Raw genomic sequence first — 22,063 nt, 5'->3', positions numbered from 1 at the left:
CTGGCCCAGCAGAAAGTACTCTGAGAAGTGTTGGTTATAAAGAATGTTATTCCTGTTAAATAGCACCGTAAGGGAGTTTAACTGTTGGTTATAATACCAATTTGTTTGACCATTTTTGTGTTTTTTAGTGTTTGAAAACAAATGGTCAATTGTCATTTGCTCCCATACATTACCAGATTTTCGCTCCAACCAGCCAGATTGGACAATAAATCTTTAGCCGTATGGGCAGCTTTAGCCTTACTGTAAAATTGGAAAAAAATGGGTGTCATCATTATGTAATTATGTTCACAATGTATGAAATTATGTTCACTGTCGATCTCTCATTCATGTTGATATTCTGATGTATCCTTTTGTGTCAGTGGTGCCCTTTTCCAATTAGATTGCAACCTTTCTGAATTACAGGGCCCTCCCTACTCTTTGTTACGTTCCTGGTGCTCAGAACAGGAGAGATGTTGCGTAGTGAGTCCAGAGCACCAGGACGTGACGCTGAAATAAGGTGTGGTATGGAAATAGCCCCTAGCACCCTACCTCCATTGTTTCACCCGTGTGGTCAGTTCACGCCTGCGTGACTATGGTTTCTTGGGCCCACGGCAGCCGCGTTTGAAGGGCGGATTAGGTCTGCCCAACTCCGATGCCCCCAGGTCTTAGAGTGAGACAAGGCGTGAACCGAGACAGGATAATAACAAGGGGACCTCTAACTAAAGCAAACAGAAGGCTAAGGGCTACTAACTACCCTAAAACTAAATATATGTGCGGCACGCCGCCAAAGGAAAAGAACAACAAAAGATACCACTGTCCACACCCCACACGGCACCGTCGTGTACCGGGGAGGACAGTGAAAAGCGGAAACCTCCGCAAAAACACCATTACGAAACAAACGCTAGGATTAAGCGGCCTAGGCCGCAACACGCGGCAGAAGCCGCTACTCACGGAACCGGGAGAGAAGCCCAATCAACAAGAACCCCCAGATGACTGCAACAGGTTCACTTGGACTGGAAGGATTCCCAGGACCGGCTTTAGAACTCCAGGACTCAGGAGCACGGGGAGCAGGATCGACCAGATACAGCAGACCAGGAACAAACTTTGCATGGCAGGAACAGCGTACAGGAAGCTATCACCGGCGAGGCTGCAGTGTGCTGGCTCCCATAAAAAGGCCCTGCTGGCTGTCACGATCCAGGTAATTCCTTATTAGTATTTACCTTCCAAATGCCTCCTGAGACTGTCCCAGTGTCCCAAGCCTGGATTCCATCTGCGCTGTCTGTGTGCAGCATGCTGCATCTCATTGTCTCAAATCTCTTTACTATGATTCTGGCAGCTTCATGGTTAAAACTCACATGCAAGTTACAAACAGTCTTTCCCTCCAAGTTCAAACATGGGCGCAGCCATGTTTGTTTTAATCACATGTTACTTTTCAGCCAATCAGCTGCACTCTGCTCTCAGCCTGATTACACAGCAGCTGCACTCTGGTCTCTGTATAATTGCCCACCAATCCCTGCTAACCTGTGGGTTTAAATAGCCTGTCCCAGCACTGAAGGATGTCAGTGCTTCAATGGTCTTCAGTGTTTCCAGTGAGCAGTTCTTCCATGGACTTTCTCTGCAGTGCTTCATTTGTCTCCAGTGGTTTCTGTGTGCAGTCTTCTACAGATTCTCCAGTGAACTCTCCTGCATTCAAGCCTGACTCCTCTGTGTTACACTCTGTGGTGTAACACGACACCTCTGTGATTAACCGTCTACAACATCACATTACTCATCTGTGTCTGTATCCCGGCTTTCCAGCAGCCACTCTTCAACAACTACAGTTTTCCAGCGAACCCTAGTTCATTTACAGTTTACAGAACTTTTCTCTACATTCCAGGTTACTGGTATTAACCAGTTGCACGCCTAAATTTCCACTTGTGACTTTCTATTGTTTTTGCAAGTTTTATGACTTTTCATTTAATAAAATCACTGAAAGATATTTCCAGTTGTCGTGGTCACGCCTTCGGGCATCCTTGCTACTGTCTTTACGCATGTCCAGGAGTCACATGGCTCCTCCTAAGTTCAAGTACCCGTCAACCCCTACAACTGAGGCTCCCAGTCACGGTCATCAGCCCTCAGTTGTGACAGTAAGCACTGACCTAATGGATCTGGCCAGAGACCAGGCCCAAGCGTTTAACCCGATGCAACGACTTGCAGCACGCTTAGAACTTCTGGAGGCTGCACAGGGTCAAGTTTTTCGCTGTCTCCAGGGCCTTTCCACCCGGCTGGATGGAATCCAAGTTACCCTTAATGGTTCAGGGGCATCCAGTGTCCTGACTCTCAGTCAACTGTTGGTTCAGTTACAAGACCTTCTTTCTAGCATCGTTCCAGTTATTTCAAAGTGTCTCTGTGATACTCCTATTATCTCTGCTCCCGTCTCCATGAAAGCCTTCCCACAGTCTGCTGAGAACACAGATGCAACAGCTGCCAATCTCTCTATGTCCAAGTCGTTTCCCCTTGCTCCAAGTAAAGATAAGTTCCGGAGTAAGCCACGGTCTAGACTTTCTGAAGAGGAACGCAAGCGTCGCATGCAGTTTCAACTCTGCTTCTACTGTGGGGGTTCTGATCACTTTATTAAAGACTGTTCTCTCCGTAAGCCGAGGAAGTGGGATAGATCTCCACATCACAGCATTCATAGTTACAAACCTTCCTATGTGGAATCTTCAGCTCCTTCTGAGCCGGTCAAGAAAAATATAAAAGTTGATAAAAAAAAAAACCCAATTCTACAATTGGGGTCCTGTGTCCAGGAGCCGCATTTCCAATTCCGGGAAACAAAAGAGATTTAATGAGACTTTCTTCACCAAAGGAAAATCTAATTCTGCAACCCAAGACGTGGCGTCTGTTTCTACAGCTCCAGGAAAGGTATCCAATGTTCAAGCTCTACTAGGGGCATATGAGTCTTCTCAAAAAGGAGTTTCTGATCTGTCAACCCCAGGAGGGGTGCTGGAGATAACAACCCTGAGAGAGGTGTCTGATTTGTCAACCCCAGGAGGGGTCACCGAAATTTCAGCCCCAAGGGAAGTATCCAGAGCCAAGTTCCCAGATGGAAATTGTTGTGCTACAGATGCAGTTATGAACTCCTGTTTGCCATTTTCAGAGAGCACCACCCTGTTGGCATCCAGCATGGACCAGGTCCAGGATGGTCTAACTGAACACTTGGATACCACTCATTCCGGTTCCAACCGGATTCTGACTCCTTCGGTTCCAGCCGATTCCAGCACCTTCGAATCTAATCAAGTCCTATCCGTCAGTCCAAAGACTCCTCTGGTTCCAGCCAGTTCAAGTTCATCAGGATTCAATTCAGGTTCCGAAGGTGAATTTGTTGATAACTCAAGCTACATTATGGGAGGTCCTGCTCTTTCCTGTTACGCTTTCACGCATGAAGAGGTTCCAGAATTACCAAAAAGCTCTACAGGTCTCTGTATGAAAAGTCCTCGTTCTAGAACAAGATTTAATTTAAGACTTATTGGAGTGCTAGCTTCAAAAGCACGATTTTCTCGTACTTCTAATCCAGGAAAGGGACCTTCTACATGTTATTCCTCAGTCCTTTCAGATGAAGAAGATTGGGAGGACTTCTAGCAATCCAGTTGCTTCAGGCTTTCCACGCCAGATTTCCTCCTCAAGCCCAAGAAGTGTCCTGGGGCCACTCCTAAAGGGGAGGGTACTGTCACGATCCAGGTAATTCCTTATTAGTATTTACCTTCCAAATGCCTCCTGAGACTGTCCCAAGCCTGGATTCCATCTGCGCTGTCTGTGTGCAGCATGCTGCATCTCATTGTCTCAAATCTCTTTACTATGATTCTGGCAGCTTCATGGTTAAAACTCACATGCAAGTTACAAACAGTCTTTCCCTCCAAGTTCAAACATGGGCGCAGCCATGTTTGTTTTCATCACATGTTACTTTTCAGCCAATCAGCTGCACTCTGCTCTCAGCCTGATTACACAGCAGCTGCACTCTGGTCTCTGGATAATTGCCCACCAATCCCTGCTAACCTGTGGGTTTAAATAGCCTGTCCCAGCACTGAAGGATGTCAGTGCTTCAATGGTCTTCAGTGTTTCCAGTGAGCAGTTCTTCCATGGACTTTCTCTGCAGTGCTTCATTTGTCTCCAGTGGTTTCTGTGTGCAGTCTTCTACAGATTCTCCAGTGAACTCTCCTGCATTCAAGCCTGACTCCTCTGTGTTACACTCTGTGGTGTAACACGACACCTCTGTGATTAACCGTCTACAACAGCGGTGGCCAACCTGTGGCTCTTGAGCCTCATGTGGCTCTTTCTTTATTGAAATGTGGCTCCCGACACTCGAGGTCCACAACAGTTCCAGAAACCGCTGCACTCCAGCCAGACACGCAGCAGCTCTATGGGGACTGACAACTGAGGGAACCAGATACTAGAAGTGAGACACCCAACGGCAAACAGAGGACAAATAAGGTGCTACTGCAATGGCAAGAGTTGGGGGGCTGTAGTGACACATGGGGGAGCTGGCTGGAGTGACACAGGAGGGTGCTGGCTGGAGTGACATATGTTGGAGCTGGCTGGAGTGACACAGGAAGGTGCTGGCAGGAGTGACACATGGGGGAGCTGGCTGGAGTGACACAGGAGGGTGCTGGCTGGAGTGACATATGTTGGAGCTGGCTGGAGTGACACAGGAAGGTGCTGGCAGGAGTGACACATGGGGGAGCTGGCTGGAGTGACACAGGAGGGTGCTGGCAGGAGTGACACATGGGGGAGCTGGCTGGAGTGACACAGGAGGGTGCTGGCAGGAGTGACACATGGGGGAGCTGGCTGGAGTGACATAGGAGGGTGGTAGCAGGAATGACACATGGGGGAGCTGGCTGAAGTAACAAAGGAGGGTGCTGGCAGGAGTGACACATGGGGGAGCTGGCTGAAGTGACACAGGAGGGTGCTGGTAGGAGTGACACATGGGAGAGCTGGCTGGAGTGACACAGGAGGGTCCTGGCAGGAGTGACACAGGAGGGTCCTGGCAGGAGTGACACAGGAGGGTCCTGGCAGGAGTGACACAGGACGGTCCTGGCTGAAGTGGCACATGGGGGAGCTAAATGGAGCGACACAGGAGGGTGCTGGCAGGAATGACACATGGGGGAGCTGGCAGGAGTGACACAGGAGGGTCCTGGCAGGAGTGACACAGGAGGGTGCTGGCTGGAGTGGCACATGGGGGAGCTAAATGGAGCGACACAGGAGGGTGCTGGCAGGAATGACACATGGGGAGCTGGCAGGAGTGACACAGGAGGGTGCTGGCAGGAGTGACACATGGGGAGCTGGCTGGAGTGACACAGGAAGGTGCTGGTAGGAGTGACACATGGGTGGAGCTGGCTGGAGTGACACAGGAAGGTGCTGGCTGGAGTGACACATGGGGAGCTGGCTGAAGTGACACAGGATGGTGCTGGTAGGAGTGACACATGGGTGGAGCTGGCTGGAGTGACACATGGGGAGCTGGCTGAAGTAACACAGGAAGGTGCTGGCTGGAGTGACACATGGGGAGCTGGCTGAAGTGACACAGGATGGTGCTGGTAGGAGTGACACATGGGTGGAGCTGGCTGGAGTGACACATGGGGAGCTGGCTGAAGTGACACAGGAAGGTGCTGGCTGGAGTGACACATGGGGAGCTGGCTGACGTGACACAGGATGGTGCTGGTAGGAGTGACACATGGGTGGAGCTGGCTGGAGTGACACATGGGGAGCTGGCTGAAGTGACACAGGAGGGTGCTGGCTGGAGTGACACATGGGGAGCTGGCTGAAGTGACACAGGATGGTGCTGGTAGGAGTGACACATGGGGGAGCTGGCTGGAGTGACACAGAAGGATGCTGGCAGGAGTGACACAGGAGGGTGCTGGCAGGAGTGACACAGGAGGGTGCTGGCAGGAGTGACACAGGAGGGTGCTGGCAGGAGTGACACAGGAGGGTGCTGGTAGGAGTGACACATGGGGAGCTGGCTGGAGTGACACAGGAAGGTGCTGGCAGGAATGACACATGGGGAAGCTGGCAGGAGTGACACAGGAGGGTGCTGGCAGGAATGACACATGGGGGAGCTGGCTGGAGTGACACAGGAGGGTGCTGGCAGGAGTGACACATGGGGAGCTGGCTGGAGTGACACAGAAGGATGCTGGCAGGAGTGACACATAGGGGAGCTGGCTGGAGTGACACATGGGGAGCTGGCTGAAGTGACAGGATGGTGCTGGCTGGAGTGACACATGGGTGGAGCTGGCAGGAGTGACACATGGGTGGAGCTGAAGTGTATTATGTGAATCTTTTTCAATATATTTGATTGTGGATCTGGTTTTTAAATGTATTTTATGTGGATCTAGCTTTATAAATGTATTTTTTTTTACCAGGGGTGTGGCCTAGCAGGCACAAGGCCACACCCCATTTTTGTACACGCAAGTTTGGTTCGATGTCGGTTCTTAGGTGTACCTAACAAGATTTTTTGGCTCTTCGTCTATGACTGGTTGGCCACCCCTGGTCTACAACATCACATTACTCATCTGTGTCTGTATCCCGGCTTTCCAGCAGCCACTCTTCAACTACTACAGTTTTCCAGCGAACCCTAGTTCATTTACAGTTTACAGAACTTTTCTCTACATTCCAGGTTACTGGTATTAACCAGTTGCACGCCTAAATTTCCACTTGTGACTTTCTATTGTTTTTGCAAGTTTTATGACTTTTCATTTAATAAAATCACTGAAAGATATTTCCAGTTGTCGTGGTCACGCCTTCGGGCATCCTTGCTACTGTCTTTACGCATGTCCAGGAGTCACATGGCTCCTCCTAAGTTCAAGTACCCGTCAACCCCTACAACTGAGGCTCCCAGTCACGGTCATCAGCCCTCAGTTGTGACACTGGCCAATGACAGGAGGGCCAGCAAGACCAGCCCCCAGACACTAATTAATAGTTGTCGTGCAGCTGCCCTGCTGCACGAACAACTAATCAGTCTTATCTGGCAACGGGGAACGCGGTCCGCCAATGGCGTCCCCGTTGCCATGGACCCGGCGGCTGAGGACGCCCGACGTCCTAGCGTTGCCAGGGACCCGGCAGCTACAGTACGCACGGCGTCCTGGCGTTGCTAGGCGCCGGGCGGGCAGCGTGGGAGGTGCGGCGGCCGTGAGCGTCGCCCGGAAGCAGACCGAGCGGCGCCGCGGACCGCGGCACCTAACAGTACCCCCCCTTGAGGAGGGGTTAAAGAACCCCTAAAGCCGGGTTTCTGAGGAAATTCCTGAAAGAATAATTTCTTAAGTTTAGGGGCATGTAGATCCTTATCCAGGACCCAAGACCTTTCCTACGGGCCATAGTCTTTCCAGTGAACTAAAAAATACAGCCGGCCTCGAGAAACTTTGGAATCTAAAACCTTCTCCACCAAAAACTCTTGTTGCCCCAGAACATCCACCGGAGGTCTACCCTGAGAAGTTTTCCGAGGGAATCTCCTGGAAGAAATATATTGCTTCAGAAGGGAACAATGAAAAGTATTGCCAATTTTGAGTGATTTAGGCAAGCGTAGCCGAAAAGCAACTGGATTGACCTTCTTTACGATAAGGAACGGTCCAATAAATTTGGGTCCCAATCTAGCCGAGGGTTGTCGGAGCTTGATGTTGCGGGTTGACAACCACACCTTATCTCCCACCTTAAAAGTGCATGGGCGTCGGAACCTTTCTGAAAAAATCTTTCCTCGGAAGGCAGCCTTCTTAAGGGCAAGGTGCACCTTTTTCCAAATCATTCTGAGACGGGAAGTTAAGGTCAACGAAGAGACTGGAAAATGAGGGTAAAAAGAATTGGCTCTAGGATGAAAGCCCAGGGCCGAAAAGAATGGAGACTCCTTGGTGGAAGAATGACAAGAGTTATTATAGGCAAACTCGGCCAAAGGAAGAAATTCAGACCATTCTGAAGTTTGGACGAGTATAGTCGTAAATACTGTTTTAATGACTGATTAACACGTTCAGTTTGTCCGTTAGACTGTGGATGATACCCAGATGTTAAAGAGAGTTTCATATTTAAAGAGGCACAAAAACGTTTCCAGAAACGGGCAATGAATTGTGGTCCCCGATCAGAGACAATATCCATGGGTAAACCATGGAGCCTGAAGACATGGCGGAGAAACAAAACTGACAACCCTTGAGCGGAGGGTAATCGGGGAAGAGCAATGAAGTGGGCCATCTTACTTAAACGGTCTACTACCACCCAAATGACTCTGAACCCAGCTGAAAGCGGAAGGTCCACCACGAAATCCATGGATATATGTGACCATGGCCTGAGAGGAATGGCTAGAGGCATGAGTTGCCCGACCGGCAACGATCGAGATACCTTGTACTGAGCACAAACCTGACAGGAACGGACAAATTCCCTCACATCTTTAGAAAGATTAGGCCACCACACTGAGCGAGAGATAAATTCCAAGGTCTTAGAGATACCCGGATGACCAGAAACCTTATTATCATGAAACTCAGCTAGAACAGTGCCTCTCAGAAATTCAGGGACGAAGAGACGATCTGCAGGAGTGACACTGGTAGCCTGCTGCTGAAGCTGGACTAGCTGTGTAAATAAATCCTGAGTGAGGCCAGCCCGGATGACAGACGATGGAACTATGGGGGTAGTAGCCGAGTGTTTATTGTGAACCGGAAGAAAACAACGTGACAGGGCATCAGCTTTCGTATTCTTGGAACCGGGCCTGAAGGTGATGATAAACCTGAAACGAGTAAAAAACAGCGCCCAACGTGCCTGTCGAGCATTAAGCCGTTTAGCTGACTCAATATACTGCAGGTTCTTGTGGTCAGTGAACACAGTAATGGTATGCCTTGCTCCTTCCAACCAGTGCCTCCACTCCTCGAAAGCCCATTTAACTGCCAACAATTCTCGATCACCAACATCATAGTTGGATTCTGCGGAGGAGAATTTTCTGGACATGAAGGCACATGGGTGTAATTCCCGTGACTCCGGGTCTTCCTGAGAAAGAATAGCCCCACTTCAACCTCTGAGGCATCTACCTCGACAATAAAGGGGAGATCCGGGTTAGGGTGTCTGAGTACTGGAGCTGAGACAAAGGCCTGTATCAAGGCCAGGAAGGCAGACTTGGCTTTAGGCGACCAATTGGAAGGGTCCGCTCCTTTTTTAGTCAATGCCACAATAGGAGCAACCAAATCTGAGAAGGTATGAATAAAACGCCTATAATAATTTGCAAACCCTAAAAAGCACTGGATTGCTTTTAAGTTTGTGGGTTGTGCCCAATTTAGGATTGCCTGGAGTTTTTTTGGTTCCATAAAAAACCCCTTTGGAGAAATAATATACCCCAGGAAGGACACTTCTGTGATGTGGAAATCACATTTCTCCAGTTTGGCGTACAAATGATTTTCCCGTAACCTCTGAAGGACCAGTCGCACATGGGTAATATGTTGTTCAAAGGACTCCGAGTAAATCAAAATGTCGTCTAAATAAACGACTACGAACTTTCCTAGAAAGTCGTGAAGGACGTCGTTAATAAGATCTTGAAATACAGCAGGAGCATTAGACAGCCCAAACGGCATCACCAGGTATTCATAATGTCCCGACTGTGTGCTGAAAGCCGTCTTCCACTCATCCCCAGATTTTATTCGGATGAGATTGTAAGCCCCTCTAAGATCAATTTTGGAGAAGATAACGGCAGTACGGAGCTGATCAAATAGTACCGAAATCAGTGGCAAGGGGTAGGTGTTTTTAACAGAGATCTTATTCAGAGCCCGATAATCAATACATGGTCTGAGCGACCCATCTTTCTTCTCAACAAAAAAGAACCCTGCACTCAATGGAGATCTTGAGGGCCTAATGAAGCCCTTCTTCAGACTCTCCTGTACATACTCATCCATTGCCGTTTCCGGCCCAGACAGGGCATATAGTCTCCCTTTAGGCCAGGCCTGGCCAACCTGTGGCTCTCCAGCTGTTGTAAAACTACACATCCCAGCATGCCCTGCCACAGTTTTTGAATTCCCTAATAGCAAAACTGTGGCAGTGCATGCTGGGATTTGTAGTTTCACAACATCTGGAGAGCCACAGGTTGGCCAGGCCTGCTTTAGGCAAAGAGGCACCGGGAACTAAGTCAATGGCGCAGTCATAGAACCGATGAGGGGGCAGAATATCCGCATTACCCTTGGAGAAAACAACGGCAAAGTCCTGATATTCCAAAGGAATAAGATCTGGGGTGACTGCCGCAACCCGGACTGGACGGGAAATACATTCCTTAACACAAAAGGGACCCCATCGGGAAATCTCCCCAGACCGCCAATCTATGGTGGGATTATGAAAGGCAAGCCAGGGGTGACCCAAAACTACGGGGACTGCCGGACAATGAGTAAGGTAAAACTCTATTTTCTCCGAATGTAGGGCCCCCACTGTCAGTTGTACTGGAGGTGTGCGGTGAGTGATTACCCCATTAGAAAGCGGACCACCATCCAATCCGTGCATGGTGATACGTTTATCCAAAGGTATCTGTGGAACGCCCAATGCCTGAGCCCAACCAAGATCCATGAAATTTCCCGCAGCTCCACTGTCGACAAAGGCCGACACCAACGAACTGAGACTACCAAAGGAAATTTTTACAGGAACTAATAAGGAAGTGAACCCCCTCACAATTCACTTGGTCAGAGCGTTTCCCTGCTTATTCGGGCAATTGCGTGCGACATGTCCCTTGCCACCACAATACAAGCAGAGACCAGAATTTAGCCTTCTGGTTCTTTCCTCTGGGGACAGCCGGGAGAGACCCATTTGCATGGGCTCCTCAACGTCCTCAGGGAAAGTATACACACATGGACTAGGCCTGAAACTAGCTCCTCTTTCAGCCCTCCGCTCCCGGAGACGACGATCAATTTTAATAGCAAGCTCCATGAGTTTGTCTAAAGTCTCTGGAGCGGGGTACTGAAGGAGACTGTCTTTAATAACTTCAGACAAACTGAGGCGAAACTGACTGCGCAGGGCCGGGTCATTCCAGCCACAGTCGTTCGACCAACGGCGAAACTCAGTACAATACGCTTCTGCTGGATTTTTCCCTTGCTTTAGTGCACGCAGGTGGCTCTCAGCCGATGCTTCTCTATCAGGGTCATCATACAAAAGGCCTAAGGACTTAAAAAAGGCATCTACCGATAGCAAGGCTGCGTCATCGGCTTTTAACCCAAAAGCCCAGGTTTGCTGGTCGCCTTGAAGCAAAGACATCACAATCCCGACCCGTTGAGACTCAGTACCAGACGATCGGGGCCTTAACCGAAAATAAAGTTTACAAGCTTCCTTAAAATTAAAAAAATCCTTTCGGTTACCCGAAAAACGGTCAGGAAGATGCATCTTTGGTTCTGGAATCATACTCGGGGAGGCTCGCAAAAGATCTTCCTGCGATCTCACCCGAAGAGTAAGATCCTGAACCATCTGAGTTAGTTCCTGAATCTGGTTGGCCAAAAGCTGGCTGGGATTCGGTCCTAATACTGCCGGATTCATGAGGCCGAATCCCAAGGCCCACCAAATACAAATAACTCTTTATTCTTTTTGGGCCGGTGATAATGTTACGTTCTTGGTGCTCAGAACAGGAGAGATGTTGCGTAGTGAGTCCAGAGCACCAGGACGTGACGCTGAAATAAGGTGTGGTATGGAAATAGCCCCTAGCACCCTACCTCCATTGTTTCACCCGTGTGGTCAGTTCACTCCTGCGTGACTATGGTTTCTTGGGCCCACTGCAGCCGCGTTTGAAGGGCGGATTAGGTCTGCCCAACTCCGATGCCCCCAGGTCTTAGAGTGAGACAAGGCGTGAACCGAGACAGGATAATAACAAGGGGACCTCTAACTAAAGCAAACAGAAGGCTAAGGGCTACTAACTACCCTAAAACTAAATATATGTGCGGCACGCCGCCAAAGGAAAAGAACAACAAAAGATACCACTGTCCACACCCCACACGGCACCGTCGTGTACCGGGGAGGACAGTGAACAGCGGAAACCTCCGCAAAAACACCAGTACGAAACAAACGCTAGTATTAAGCGGCCTAGGCCGCAACACGCGGCAGAAGCCGCTACTCACAGAACCGGGAGAGAACCCCAATCAACAAGAACCCCCAGATGACTGCAACAGGTTCACTTGGACTGGAAGGATTCCCAGGACCGGCTTCAGAACTCCAGGACTCGGGAGCACGGGGAGCAGGATCGACCAGATACAGCAGACCAGGAACAAACTTTGCAAGGCAGGAACAGCGTACAGGAAGCTATCACCGGCGAGGCTGCAGTGTGCTGGCTCCCATAAAAAGGCCCTGCTGGCCAATGACAGGAGGGCCAGCAAGACCAGCCCCCAGACACTAATTAATAGTTGTCGTGCAGCTGCACGAACAACTAATCAGTCTTATCTGGCAACGGGGAACGCGGTCCGCCAATGGCGTCGCCGTTGCCATGGACCCGGCGGCTGAGGACGCCCGGCATCCTAGCGTTGCCAGGGACCCGGCGGCTACAGTACGCACGGCGTCCTGGCTTTGCTAGGCGCCGGGCGGGCAGCGAGGGAGGTGCGGCGGCCGTGAGCGTCGCCCGGAAGCAGACCGAGCGGCGCCGCGGACTGCGTCACCTAACATTTGTGGTCGTGGCTGCATTTAATTTGTCTACCTTGTCTACATGTGTTATGTTTGCCTTGTTTTCCCCGATTTGGCAAGAACAATAATAATCAGGAACCCTACACAGGTCTCCAATTCTATAGATTCAGCAAAATACTTTGCTAGTTTGAGTGTTCTCACTATTTTTCAATTAATCTTTTCATATGCCTTTAGTATAGAAACGGCTTCTTTGTCAGTGGTTCACTTGATGTCATTGGTCACAAGTTCTAGCTTAAGCTCTGAAGCCGACTCATGACCTGTGTTATCTAATCTCTTCCGCAGCAACTTGGAAGCAGTTATATGATATGGGTTATTTTATCAGTGTGGAAATTATTTAGGCAGTAATTCATACCTTAGGAGATATGTTAACTAGTTTTAATACTATGAGCATCAACTAGCGTATTGTATGTGTGCATCTTTAAAGCACTAACTTATAAAAGATGCATATCACAGAAGAACTGTTGCTTTACATAACACATCTACAAACTGTTACTGTTTTTTACTTTTCAGAATAGTACACTGATCAGCCATAACATTAAAATTACTGACAGGTGAAGTGAATAACACTGATTATCTCGTTACAATGGCAACTGTCAAGGGGAGGGATATATTGGGCAGCAAGTGAACACTCAGTTCTTGAAGTTGATGTGACAGAAGCAGCAAAGTGTAAAGCTGGGTACACACGGTACAATATTTCTTTAGATTTTGACTATATAGTCAAAATCGTAAGAAAATATAGGGCCTAATTCGGACCCGATAGCAGCAGCAAATTAGTTAGCAAATGGGCAAAACCATGTGCACTGCAGGGGGGCAGATGTAACATGTGCAGAGGGGTGGTCTTCAGTATGCCGACTGTCGGGGTCCCGGTGCAAAGTATACCGGCGCCGGCATCCCGACAGCCGGCATACCGACACTTTTTCTCCCTCGTGGGGGTCCACGACCCCCCTGGAGGGAGAATAAAATAGCGCGCCATCGTGCCCGCAGCGTGGCGAGCGCAGCGAGCCCGCAAGGGGCTCATTTGCGCTCGCCACGCTGTCGGTATGCCGGCGGTTGGGCTCCCGGCACCGGTATGCTGGTTGCCGGGAGCCCGGCCGCCGGCATACCATACTACACCCGTGCAGAGCCAGTTAGATTTGGGTGGGGTGTGTTTGAACTGAAATCTAAATTGCAGTGTAGACCAGATGGAAGCTCCAAGAGACCAACCTGGCGCTTACCAAATATGTCTTTGGATCCCTTCCATCTTGCAGTTAACAGAGGGTCTAATTCATGATTGCACGTAATGCTGATGTTCATGCCACGGAGAAGTTATCGTCAGACTACGCATGTGCCGCGATCACACAGTGCACGTGCCAAGGTGCTGTTGCGCTTGCGCTGAGTAATTGACAGGAAGGAACTGTTTGGGGGAGGTAATGGGGAGTGGCAGCGAAAACGCAGAAGTGTCATGGCCGTTTACGGGGTGTGTATATGCCATCAGCTGCAATTATGTACGTAGAAAAGCAAAGAGTCTGTGTCGCTATTGCCATGTCCAGTTTGCAGAGCCGGAGTGCATACTCTTTAACTAGCACTGAAGAGTGACAGGCTCCCCCCAGTCTGGATAAAGGAGCATAGACATCTAGTAAGAACACCCTCTGGACAGAGGTAGGATAAAAAATCCCAGGGTGAACATCCATTGGGAAGGTGTTTAAGCTGGAGTTCTTAGATGAACTAACCATTAGGCAGTGTTCGGAACCTGCGCTTGAAAGCGAAGTCAAGAATCCTGCCTTGATCAGCAGCTTATTTATGTAATATATAATCGTCGCCCCACTGGAACGGAGAAGGGAAGCCAGCACTACACTGATCATTGTGAACTCCCACCCAGTAGCCCGGCCAAGAGGCGGAGCCCAAGAGGTTTAAAGAATAAAGAGAAAAACTTAATTCTCCTATTCATCTGAAACTGAAATAACTACCCCACTGAATTGTTTCTCTTAAAGCCAAAATGCAAGGTATGTTTCCAGAAAGACTGGAGAAAAAGTCTGCTTGGGGACTGCATATCTATGATGTAATCCTAACTTACAGTTCCTCCCAATCAGGTGCTTGTTCTGTAATAAAAAAAAACAACAACCCAGAAACCCACTGGACTTTAAAGAGAAAGAGACAGGCTTTCTCTATAGGAAATCCGGGCAGGTGGCCTGCCAAAAAGCAGATGGTTTCATTTGAAGACTTGGAAGCTGTATACAGCTGCTCCCTGTGGACCACCATGAAGATCAGAGGATGGTCTTCACCTTACTGCAGATAGAAAGACGTACCAAAGGCTATTAGGTCTGAGAACATAGCAGGTAGATAGAAACCCTTCTCTTCACATGGCCAGTAAAATAATGTAAATATCCCAAATAAGTTACCTCCAGAAAATGGAGAGTACTTTGCACTCTGTGTGCAGCTTCCAGGCCCTGAGCATGACTCTAAGGATGATTTGCGCCATTTTATTGTTCAGCCGTGTGACTGTAGAAGATCCACTGTTACTTGTAACCTGTGCAGAGAGTTAGATTTGGATGGAGTGTGTTCAAACTGAAATCTAAATTGCAGTGTAAAAATAAAGCAGCCAGTATTGACCATGCACAGAAACAATATAACCCACCCAAATCTAACTCTCTCTGCACATTATAGCTGCCCCACCTGCAGTGCAACATGGTTTTTCCCAATTGCTAACTTCTCTAGTTTGCTAACAACTCTGAATAACCCCCATAGACCTATCTTGACTTGAGAAGTAATAAAGTTGTAAGAGTTTTAAAAAGTTTTTTAGTAGGTATTCAGAATCATATGTTTAAAAGCGCTCCTTTCTCCTAATTCTAGGATATCTAGTCCAACAAATCCTCAAAGCTGACATTCCTGTCCCAGAGGGAAGTGTGTTGCCAGCAGCCCCACTCCCGAAACATGTGATGGAGATTCAGGTAATCTGCCTTCGGAAGAATTTTCCTAGTTACTGTACTTTTATGATGCATGTGTGGAATGTGACTCGTGATTAGAGACTGATCACCTGACTTGCACAAATGACTGTAAAGGTAAATCTGTGACATATTAATCTTCTTTTTTTTTTCTACTTGCTATTAAACATGGGATATTGTTAGATATTGTATTGGTTATTTTTATGTTTACGATATTCTTCTACTACTGGAAGAGCATTACAGGTTGAGTCTCTTATCCGTAATTCCAGAATATTCCAAAAACCTTAGTTTGTGGGCAGCCGTGGCATCTTCTGCTTTCAATAACATAGGGAACAGGCTCTTGACTGTTGCATCTGCTGGTTGTGCCCATCACCTCATGTGCCATGTCTCCTGCCCGCCCACCTTCTCCTGTGGCCCCTCCACGCAGACTACTCCCTCCCAGAGCCGGACACAAACCGGCTCCCTTAGTCTACCAACACCGCTGGCGCCTGATCTTGGGGCTCCTGGCTGGGGGCAAGGCAGCACACTGTCTGCAATTTCTTGTAACTACCTTACAGTTGACTGACCCCTGGAGGTTTTAGCACCCAGGAGCATGAGACTACACTTTTTACTCCAACCCACACCATACACCTCTAAGATGGAGACTATTGCTATATCAGACCATGCCGGTACTTTGTTTACTTTGTCCCTCTATACCCCTTAAGTTTCCTCTTCTAATTGGCATTTTCCCACATTCTTATTCACGACACCTAATTTGAAATTGTATTTAGAAAGACAATTTTTTAATTATGTAGAATGTAATATTCAGTACACTGAAGATGTGAATTTTTGTTTTGGGCGGCTTCAAAACCTGTATTGTAAGGACATATAATTGCATATGTTGCTGGTAAATGAAAACATCTCAACCAAAGATTTCAGGAATTAAAATCTGGCGGCGTCAAAATTTTATGCAGATCTGTTAAGGTTTGATACTCCTGACGCTTGTCAGATGTATACTGACACTAAACAGTTGTACGACACTCTATGTACTGAATTTTCAAAAGCCTCGTTATTTCAGGCGGGCTAATAAGGCTGATAAATTATTGGCTAATGTAGTTAGGTGCCAATGCCCTCTCATTGTGCAGCCTTTAAGGTTTCTTTTGATTACCTTTGTTCGAGATGCATGTTTGCTATGCTGCTAAGTGGTGCACTTGCAGTTCTCTCACTTCATATGTTTATTTTTGTGTTATGTGGATAATACTACTTATTTCTCTGACGTCCTAGTGGATGCTGGGACTCCGTCAGGACCATGGGGAATAGCGGCTCCGCAGGAGACGGGGCACAAAATTTAAAAGTTTGACCACTAGGTGGTGTGTACTGGCTCCTCCCCCTATGACCCTCCTCCAAGCCTCAGTTAGGTTTTTGTGCCCGTCCGAGCAGGGTGCAATCTAGGTGGCTCTCCTAAAGAGCTGCTTAGAAAAAGTTTGTTAGGTTTTTTATTTTCAGTGAGTCCTGCTGGCAACAGGCTCACTGCAACGAGGGACTTAGGGGAGAAGAAGTGAACTCACCTGCGTGCAGAATGGATTTGCTTCTTAGGCTACTGGATACTAGCTCCAGAGGGACGATCACAGGTACAGCCTGGATGGGTCACCGGAGCCGCGCCGCCGACCCCCTTGCAGATGCCGAATAGAGAAGAGGTCCGGAAACCGGCGGCAGAAGACGTCTCAGTCTTCATGAGGTAGCGCACAGCACTGCAGCTGTGCGCCATTGCTCTCCGCACACTTCACACCAGCGGTCACTGAGGGTGCAGGGCGCTGGGGGGGGCGCCCTGGGCAGCAATGTAATATACCTATTCTGGCTAAAATATATCACATATAGCCCCTGGGGCTATATGGATGTATTTAACCCCTGCCAGGTTCCAAAAAAAAACGGGAGAAGAAGCCCGCCGAAAAGGGGGCGGGGCCTATTCTCCTCAGCACACAGCGCCATTTTCCTGCCCAGCTCCGCTGCGAGGAAGGCTCCCAGGACTCTCCCCTGCACTGCACTACAGAAACAGGGTAAAAACAGAGAGCGGGGGCACTTATTGGCGATATTTATAATATTTGAGCTGCTATAAAGGGAACACACTTATTAAGGTTGTCCCTATATATATTTATAGCGCTTGGGTGTGTGCTGGCAAACTCTCCCTCTGTCTCCCCAAAGGGCTAGTGGGGTCCTGTCTTCTATCAGAGCATTCCCTGTGTGTCTGCTGTGTGTCGGTACGTGTGTGTCGACATGTATGAGGACGATGTTGTCGTGGAGGCGGAGCAATTGCCTGTAATGGTGATGTCACCCCCTAGGGAGTCGACACCAGAATGGATGGCTTTGTTTATGGAATTACGGGATAGTGTCAGCACGCTACAAAAGTCGGTTGACGACATGAGACAGCCGGCAAACCAGTTAGTACCTGTCCAGGCGTCTCAGACACCGTCAGGGGCTGTAAAACGCCCTTTACCTCAGTCGGTCGACACAGACCCAGACACTGACACTGAATCCAGTGTCGACGGTGAAGAAACAAACGTATTTTCCAGTAGGGCCACACGTTATATGATCACGGCAATGAAGGAGGCTTTGCATATCTCTGATACTGCAAGTACCACAAAAAGGGGTATTATGTGGGGTGTGAAAAAACTACCGATAGTTTTTCCTGAATCAGAGGAACTGAATGAAGTGTGTGATGAAGCGTGGGTTACCCCAGATAGAAAACTGCTAATTTCAAAGAAGTTATTGGCATTATACCCTTTCCCGCCAGAGGTTAGGGCGCGCTGGGAAACACCTCCTAGGGTGGATAAGGCGCTCACACGCTTATCAAAGCAAGTGGCGTTACCGTCTCCTGATACGGCCGCCCTCAAGGATCCAGCTGATAGGAGGCTGGAGAATACATTAAAAAGTATATACACACATACGGGTGTTATACTGAGACCAGCAATCGCCTCAGCCTGGATGTGCAGTGCTGGCGTGGCTTGGTCGGAGTCACTGTCTGAAAATATTGATACCCTGGATAGGGACAGTATTTTACTGACTATAGAGCAGTTAAAGGATGCATTTCTTTATATGCGAGATGCACAGAGAGATATTTGCACTCTGGCATCAAGAGTAAGTGCGATGTCCATATCTGCCAGAAGAAGTTTATGGACGCGCCAGTGGTCAGGTGATGCGGATTCCAAACGACATATGGAAGTATTGCCGTATAAGGGGGAGGAATTATTTGGGGTCGGTCTATCGGATCTGGTGGCCACGGCAACGGCCGGAAAATCCACCTTTTTACCCCAGGTCACCTCCCAGCAGTAAAAGCCGCAGGCTTTTCAGCCGCAGTCCTTTCGTTCCTATAAGAACAAACGAGCAAAAGGACATTCCTATTTGCCCCGAGGCAAAGGAAAGGGTAAGAGACTGCAACAAGCAGCTCCTTCCCAGGAGCAGAAGCCCTCCCCGGCTTCTACAAAGGCGTCAGCATGACGCTGGGACCTTACAAGCAGACTCAGGGGCGGTGGGGGGTCGCCTCAAACATTTCAGCGCACAGTGGGCTCACTCGCAGGTGGACCCCTGGATCCTGCAGGTAGTATCTCAGGGTTACAGGTTGGAATTCGAGAAGTCCCCTCCTCGCCGTTTCCTAATGTCTGCTTTGCCAACGTCTCCCTCCGACAGGGCGACGGTATTGGAGGCCATTCACAAGCTGTATTCTCAGCAGGTGATAGTCAAGGTACCCCTCCTACAACAGGGACAGGGGTATTACTCCACGCTATTTGTGGTACCGAAGCCGGACGGCTCGGTAAGACCGATTCTAAATCTAAAATCTCTGAACCTGTACATACAAAAATTCAAGTTCAAGATGGAGTCACTCAGAGCAGTGATAGCGAATCTGGAAGAAGGGGATTTTATGGTGTCCTTGGACATCAAGGATGCTTACCTTCATGTTCCAATTTGTCCTTCACACCAAGGGTACCTCAGGTTCGTGGTCCAAAACTGTCATTATCAGTTTCAGACGCTGCCGTTTGGATTGTCCACGGCACCCCGGGTCTTTACCAAGGTAATGGCCGAAATGATGATCCTTCTTCGAAGAGAAGGCGTCTTAATTATCCCTTACTTGGACGATCTCCTGATAAGGGCAAGATCCAGAGAACAGCTGGAGGTCGGAGTAGCACTAACCCAAGTAGTGCTCCAACAACACGGGTGGATTCTGAATTTTCCAAAATCCCAACTGATCCCGACGACACGTCTGTTGTTCCTAGGGATGATTCTGGACACTGTTCAGAAAAAGGTATTTCTTCCGGAGGAGAAAGCCAGGGAGTTATCCGATCTAGTCAGGAACCTCCTAAAACCAGGAAAAGTATCTGTGCATCAATGCACAAGAGTCCTGGGAAAAATGGTAGCTTCTTACGAAGCGATTCCATTCGGCAGATTCCATGCACGAACTTTTCAGTGGGATCTGCTGGACAAATGGTCCGGATCGCATCTGCAGATGCATCAGCGGATAAAATTGTCCACAAGGACAAGAGTGTCTCTGCTATGGTGGTTGCAGAGTGCTCATCTGTTAGAGGGCCGCAGATTCGGCATACAGAACTGGGTCCTAGTGACCACGGATGCCAGCCTGAGAGGCTGGGGAGCGGTCACACAGGGAAGAAACTTCCAGGGCGTGTGGTCAAGCCTGGAGACGTCTCTTCGCATAAATATACTGGAGCTAAGAGCAATCTACAATGCTCTAAGCCTGGCAAAACCTCTGCTTCAGGGTCAGCCGGTGTTGATTCAGTCGGACAACATCACGGCAGTCGCCCACGTAAACAGACAGGGCGGCACAAGAAGCAGGAGGGCAATGGCAGAAGCTGCAAGGATTCTCCGCTGGGCAGAAAATCATGTGTTAGCACTGTCAGCTGTGTTCATCCCGGGAGTGGACAACTGGGAAGCAGACTTCCTCAGCAGACACGATCTGCACCCGGGAGAGTGGGGACTTCATCCAGAAGTCTTCCACATGATTGTGGTCCATTGGGAAAGACCAATGGTGGACATGATGGCGTCCCGCCTCAACAAAAAACTGGACAGGTATTGCGCCAGGTCAAGAGACCCTCAGGCAATAGCTGTAGACGCTCTGGTAACACCATGGGTGTACCAGTCAGTGTATGTGTTTCCTCCTCTGCCTCTCATACCAAAAGTACTGAGAATTATACGGCAAAGGGGAGTAAGAACGATACTCGTGGCTCCGGATTGGCCAAGAAGAACTTGGTACCCGGAACTTCAGGAGATGCTCACGGAAGATCGGTGGCCTCTACCTCTAAGACGGGACCTGTTTCAGCAGGGACCGTGTCTATTCCAAGACTTACCGCGGCTCCGTTTGACGGCATGGCGGTTGAACGCCGAATCCTAAGGGAAAAAGGCATTCCGGAAGAGGTCATCCCTACCCTGGTAAAAGCCAGGAAGGAGGTGACTGCACAACATTATCACCGCATTTGGAGAAAATATGTTGCGTGGTGTGAGGCCAGGAAGGCCCCGACGGAGGAATTTCAACTGGGTCGATTCCTACATTTCCTGCAAACAGGATTGTCTATGGGCCTCAAATTAGGGTCCATTAAGGTTCAAATTTCGGCCCTGTCGATTTTCTTCCAGAAAGAATTGGCTTCAGTTCCTGAAGTCCAGACTTTTGTAAAAGGAGTACTACATATACAGCCCCCGGTTGTGCCCCCAGTGGCACCGTGGGATCTTAATGTAGTTTTGGATTTTCTCAAATCCCATTGGTTTGAGCCACTCAAATCGGTGGATTTGAAATATCTTACATGGAAAGTAACCATGCTACTGGCCCTGGCTTCAGCCAGGAGAGTGTCAGAATTGGCGGCTTTATCGTATAAAAGCCCATATCTGATTTTCCATTCGGACAGGGCAGAACTGCGGACGCGTCCTCACTTTCTGCCTAAGGTGGTTTCAGCGTTTCACCTGAACCAGCCTATTGTGGTGCCTGCGGCTACTAGCGATTTGGAGGATTCCAAGTTGCTGGACGTTGTCAGAGCATTGAAAATATATATTTCAAGGACGGCTGGAGTCAGAAAATCTGACTCGCTGTTTATACTGTATGCACCCAACAAGCTGGGTGCTCCTGCTTCTAAGCAGACGATTGCTCGTTGGATTTGTAGCACAATTCAACTTGCACATTCTGTGGCAGGCCTGCCACAGCCTAAATCTGTCAAGGCCCATTCCACAAGGAAGGTGGGCTCATCTTGGGCGGCTGCCCGAGGGGTCTCGGCATTACAACTCTGCCGAGCAGCTACGTGGTCAGGGGAGAACACGTTTGTAAAATTCTACAAATTTGATACCCTGGCTAAGGAGGACCTGGAGTTCTCTCATTCGGTGCTGCAGAGTCATCCGCACTCTCCCGCCCATTTGGGAGCTTTGGTATAATCCCCATGGTCCTGACGGAGTCCCAGCATCCACTAGGACGTCAGAGAAAATAAGATTTTACTTACCGATAAATCTATTTCTCGTAGTCCGTAGTGGATGCTGGGCGCCCATCCCAAGTGCGGATTGTCTGC

General features: G+C 49.0%; 1 protein-coding gene across 1 annotated transcript in view; it reads left to right on the top strand.

Annotated features, from left to right (window-relative positions):
• Window positions 1-22,063, top strand: part of ATP6V0A2 (ATPase H+ transporting V0 subunit a2) — a 182,818-nt gene that overhangs the window by 24,515 nt on the left and 136,240 nt on the right. Inside the window, exon 3 of the mRNA XM_063964483.1 lies at window positions 15,439-15,536. Within this exon, the coding sequence (XP_063820553.1) occupies window positions 15,439-15,536 (98 nt within the window). The remainder of the gene's footprint in view (window positions 1-15,438; window positions 15,537-22,063) is intronic.

The sequence above is a fragment of the Pseudophryne corroboree genome, chromosome 1 (assembly GCF_028390025.1).
Source record: "Pseudophryne corroboree isolate aPseCor3 chromosome 1, aPseCor3.hap2, whole genome shotgun sequence".
Classification (NCBI taxonomy): domain Eukaryota; kingdom Metazoa; phylum Chordata; class Amphibia; order Anura; family Myobatrachidae; genus Pseudophryne; species Pseudophryne corroboree.
This window is presented reverse-complemented; position numbering and strand designations above follow the sequence as displayed.